Genomic DNA, 5,271 nt, shown 5'->3' on the forward strand with positions numbered 1-5,271 from the left:
TGGGGTCACCGGGTCCCCTCACCCCGCTGTGGGGTGGAGCTGGGGCTGGGGGTGGTGGTGGTGACCTGCTGAGGGGGAGCTGTGCCCCCCTGGCAGTGCCCAGGGCCAGGCTGGGCAGGCCTGGAGAGCCCTGGCACGGTGGGAGCTGTCCCTGCCCGTGGCAGGAGGAGGAATTGGATCACCTGCAAGGTTCTTTCCAAGCCCATTCCATGATTCTGGGAAGGGCCTGGCAGCGGTGAGGAGAGGGGGCCAGCTGAGCAGGGGTGTCCTGCGCTCCCCTGGACCTGGAATGATCTAACCAAGCCTTTCCCTTGCAGAACTTCGCTCCTGAGGTCCCGTCCCCGGATGATTCTCCCGGTCCAAAGCCTCGTGTGCCTCGCTGCCTTTGGCCTGGCCCTGCCCCTGGCCATCAGCCTCTTCCCGCAGATGTCCGAGGTCAGTGCGTGCCGGGGGCTCACGGGGTACCAACCACGGCCCCTCTGCCCTCCTGTCCTGTTCCTGTGGTCCTGATGGAGCCAGGGCTCCTCTCCTCAGCCCTGCAGCCTCTCCAGGCAGGCAAAGACCCCTCTCCCGCACACTGGGGTTTCCTTGGAGTTAAAATATGGAATCCAACTCTGTCCCTGAGGCCAGGAGCCTGGGCCACCCCTTTGAGGGGAATGTTCTTCCCCACGGCTTCTCTGAGGGCTTTTGTTTTTCATCTCCTGGGGAGACCCAGCCTGGGGGTGAACAGAGGAAAACCAGGCAAGGAGCAGGGAATGACCAGCACAGAAAATTTAACAGATTGCTCAGGTGAATTTATTTCTAAGTCATTCATTTTGGTGCTTGGAGCTTTTCCTGGCTGTAAATCTGTACATTTCCAGAGAAGGTCTCTATTCCTGAGGGAGAAAACCTCTGTCACACAAGGACTCACTCAGGGCTCTTTCTGGTTCAGCTGGAAGAGCTGATCAGGAGTTTGTTACGCTGTCTGCAGGTTAATTCATAGTTTTTCAGTCTGGATGGGTTCATCCATGACTTCCAGCCAGGGAATCTTGCTGTACACTTGTGTGCTGACTGACAAACACGTCGGGAGTTCTGTGTTGTCCTTCTTGCTGTCTCCAGGCTGAGAAAACTGTCCCTTCTCTCTAAGAACCTGAATTCATCTCAGTCTTGGAGCCTTTTGCTAAAAGACGTGTTTGCTGAAGCTTTAATGATTCATATGGCTCTTCCTTAAACTTTTTCTAATTAGTCAACATCGTTTTTGGAGCCCTTCCATCAGGAGCAGACACAGCATTGCAGTCAGGAGCTGCACAAGCCCCAGTTGCAGGAGCAATGTGATTTCCCTGCCTCTCCTGGGCTCTGTGTGTGCCCGGAGCCTGGCAGTGCTGCTGGCAGGAGCTCAGCCCCGGCTCCCCGGCCACCAGCTCCGTGCTCTGAGCCCAGCTCTGCCGCGAGGCGAGGCTCGGCAAGGCTGAGGAGCACTGCCAGCTCTCGCACCTGCTCAAGGTAGAGCCTGGAGCACGTCCAACCTGCCCGTGGGAAGGAGGCTCGGGCACACAGCATCCCTTCTGCTCCTTCTCCAGAGAATCTGAGAGTTTTTAAGGCTGGAAAAGCCCTCTGAGATCTCCAACTGTTCCCCAGCAGTGCCAGGGCCAGCACTGCCCGTGTCCCCAGGTGCCACCTGCACAGGGCTTTAAATCCCTGCAGGGATGGGGACTGCACCCTGCCCTGGGCAGCACCTTCCAATGCCTGACCACCCTTTCCAGGAAGAACTCCTTCCCAATTTCCAGTTTAAACCTTCCCTGCTGCAATTTCACAGGAAATTTCCAATTTCCTCCCTACTTCCAGGAAAAATCTTTCGGGATAATCAGGGAAGCAAGACCTCAGGAGGTACCACCAACCCCATTTATCCCAAAGGTGACATTGCCACTGTTCCTCCAAAATCCTGGAATTCTGAAATGGTTTGGGTTGGAAGGACCTTGAAAACCCTCTCGTTTCATGGCCCAGGGACACCTCCCGCTGGAGCTGTGGCTTTCCGGGTGACAGATCATTCCTCCTGTGCAGAATCTGATATTCCAGCAGGGAAAATCTCGCTGGCTTCAGCAGCTGAATGAATTCTAACCCACAGGGAAAACTCGGGGCTGAATTTTCATGCCTCCAGGGATACTGGGATTGCAGGCACCAGGCAGTCCTGGAAGCGCCGGCGTTGTTGGGAGTGACCTTCTGAAGGCAGCTGAGATGTTCCCGGCGGTGGAGCCGTGAATCAGCGCTGATTAGGGATCAGACGGGATGACGTGCGCTGCCCACACACCCTGCCAGGGAGAGGGAGCCCTCCCTGAGCCTGCCTGAGCTCTGCCTGCTGGGACCCAGCCCTGCTCCCCGGGGGAGAGCCCTGCACAGCTGGATCCCACATCTGCTCCTGCCGCGGGTCAGCGGCTCCACAGGCAGCCGGGAATCCCAGAATGGTTTGGAGCAGGAGGGACCCTAAATCCCATCCCCTTCCATCCCAGCCTCCCACCGTCCCAGGAGGATCCAGCCTGGCCTTGGACATTCCCAGGGATCCAGGGATCCACAGGAAATCTGGGAATTGCAGAATCCCAGGCAGGAATTCCTTGCCAAGATCCCAGCCCAATCTCCCCTTTCCCAGTGGAAGCCATTCCCTGGCTCCTGTCCCTGCAGCCCTTGGCCCCAGTCCCTCTCCAGCTCTCCTGGAGCCCCTGCAGGGACTCTCAGCATTCCCTGCATTTTGCCCTTCTCCAGGGGAACATTCCCAGCTCTCCCAGCCTATTTTCCCATTATGTTTGCATTTTCTATAAACCTGTCAGTGTTTACAAAGGACATTCTCCTGTTTTCTGAAATCTCTTTGGAGGTTTTTGTGGGGATGCTCAAGGAGCAAAGCGAGTGATTTACCTGGAACAATCTCTGGATCCATTTCCAGATGGGAAATCCAAGTCTCCTTGCAGGGAGTGTTTCTCAAAACCTGGAAATTTTTGGGCACTCATCACCAGACCATGAACTTCAGTCTTTGGGCTCGATGGAGTCTTTTCCAGCCTGAATGATTCCATGATTCTCTCTTGCCAGAAAAGGAATTCAGAGGTGTTTGAACACGGATCTCTGAGCAGGTGGGAATGTCTTTGCTTTTCCCATGGCCTCGGTCATGGGACCACGCTGTTGTACCGAGTACTACAGGGAGCAAATCAGCAACGAGGTGTAAGAGAGGTACTCTGCCCCAAGCTCGTGGCTGTGGTGTGAGCAGCAACCCCTGCAGGAGCTGTGAGGGATCCAAACCCTGCCCTGAATCACACACTCACGGCCTTTTGTGAACCAGGGAGCAAACAGAGGCTGAAGTGTCGTGGCTGTTTCAGGCCAGGAGTTCACGTGGCCGCTTGGATCCTCTCTCCTAACGGGGCTCAGACTCACAGCTGGTTTTCCAGCAGAGCTGAAGCCTTGCAACAGGTTGAGTAAATCTGCTGGATAATTGCAGCCACCTTGTCCCAGCAGCTGCTCCGGAGTTATTCCTGTGTGACAACAACTCCAGTGAAATCAGAGCTGAGCTCTGGCTGCAAACAGAGGCACCAGTGGCAGGGAAAGGGAATTCTGGGGGTGAGCAACCTCCACGTGCTGGGAAGGTTAACGCACCCTGAGCCTTTTCTGGGTCGATATCCAGCCTAGCAGAGCCTTTTGTAGGGATGAAATTCCACTTGGATTTCTGCAGCGGTGCTCCAGAATCACAGCTTGTTTCTAGATATTATGGCTTTAAAGAGAACGTTGTAAAAATAAACCCCTCGTATCAGCCACGAAACCATGGATCCTTGGGAATACTCACGCTGGAGCTGCTGAGAAACGTTCTTGTCATCCCAGGATAGCGTTAACTGTGGTACCTAAAGCCATCAATATGCATTGAGTAATTCACTGCTGTTAAGTTTAGGAGAAACATGTAGTTAATGCATTTAGCCCACAACCTCCAACTGCCTCCCATGCCCCCCGGGGAATCTCTTCCCTCTCCCAATCCCGCAGCATCCCCACTGACAACTCCTACTCAGCTATGCACTGCCAATGGAAACAGCTGTGACAGCTCCAAACCGAAAATGGGACTTGTGCAAATGAAATTCAGTGTAGCAGCAGAAGAAAGAGCCACGGGGTTGCTCCGCTGCTTTTGCGCCCCGTGGGCCCTGCTCCTCCAGATCGTTCCTTCAGCAGCACCCACCAGGAGCCCGGCGGGATCCTGGGGAAAAGGGGGATAGGGCCAGCTGGGAAATGGAGAAATGGAGCTGGAGAATGGCAGGGAAACCTTCAACCACCTGAGCTCTCCTGCCCTGGCCTGGGGGGAGTTCAAAGGGCGTTTTTTGGGTGATGCTCAATGCAAACCGAGGCGTCTTCTGGAATGAGGCTGATTTCAGCCTTTCCTTAAAAATAATCTTGCTCTTGGATCTCCAGGACAAGGGGAATAAACAGCCTAAAATCCAAGGCTGAGCTATTGTTTTCCAATCTGTTTTAGCCTTCATCTTGTTGGCAGGCTGCTTTAGAAAAGCAAAAGGTTAATGAGCCAATGTGCAGTGGGATTATTGCAGTAAAGATGACAGTGAACCAGTAATTACTAATTAGATGCAGTTTAACAGGAGGAACAAGTGAAATCTCCTCTTCACCAACTGTCAATAATTAGCAGATTTGGTGAGGTTGAAATGTGTCCACAGTTAAAAGGCTGATTTTTTAATGAAATGGCACTTGACAAAAGAGCTGTATGGAGGTCACAGCCATAGCCCTCGAGACGCTTCCCCATTCCATACTTAGGAGGGAAATCAGATGCAATCCAGCAGGGGGTCCCCATGGAACCATCCCTCCCTTGGGATTGCTTTGCACGGGGGGGAGGGGAGCAGGAGGGATTCTCTGCAGTAATTTTGTCCAAGTTGGATGAGAAGCCAGGGAAGGGATTTGCCAGCTGCCATGGGGAAAAATGTTTGAGAAGTGAGAAGTTCTGCTTTGCTTCTGGGGCTGGGGAACGGTTTCCTGGGAGTCTGGGAGCCCTTGGGTTGGAGGCTGGGCTTGGAAGGAGCTCCTCTCAGCAAAGAAGTGGCACAAGGTCCTGAAGGGCTGGCAGGAGGCTGGAAGCTCAGTGGGAAGTGTCTCCCAAAGACTGCAGAGGATTCAAGCTGTGCCGCAGAGATTGTTTCCTCCTGCTCCGCCGGTGGCTTCGGGAGCACCAAGAGGTTCATCTGAGGTTCCTCTCCAAGTGCTGACCCAGCTTATCTTCTGCTTTATCTTCTGTCTTATCTTCTGCTTTATCTTCATCTTCTG

The 5,271-nt window shown here is 54.0% G+C and overlaps 1 protein-coding gene across 1 annotated transcript in view; it reads left to right on the forward strand.

Moving 5' to 3' along the window:
* SFXN5 (sideroflexin 5) overlaps positions 1-5,271 on the forward strand; it is a 139,183-nt gene that overhangs the window by 119,215 nt on the left and 14,697 nt on the right. Inside the window, exon 11 of the mRNA XM_015623688.2 lies at positions 318-435. Coding sequence (XP_015479174.2) covers positions 318-435 — 118 coding nt within the window. The remainder of the gene's footprint in view (positions 1-317; positions 436-5,271) is intronic.

Source organism: Parus major, chromosome 4 (genome assembly GCF_001522545.3).
Source record: "Parus major isolate Abel chromosome 4, Parus_major1.1, whole genome shotgun sequence".
Lineage (NCBI taxonomy): Eukaryota > Metazoa > Chordata > Aves > Passeriformes > Paridae > Parus > Parus major.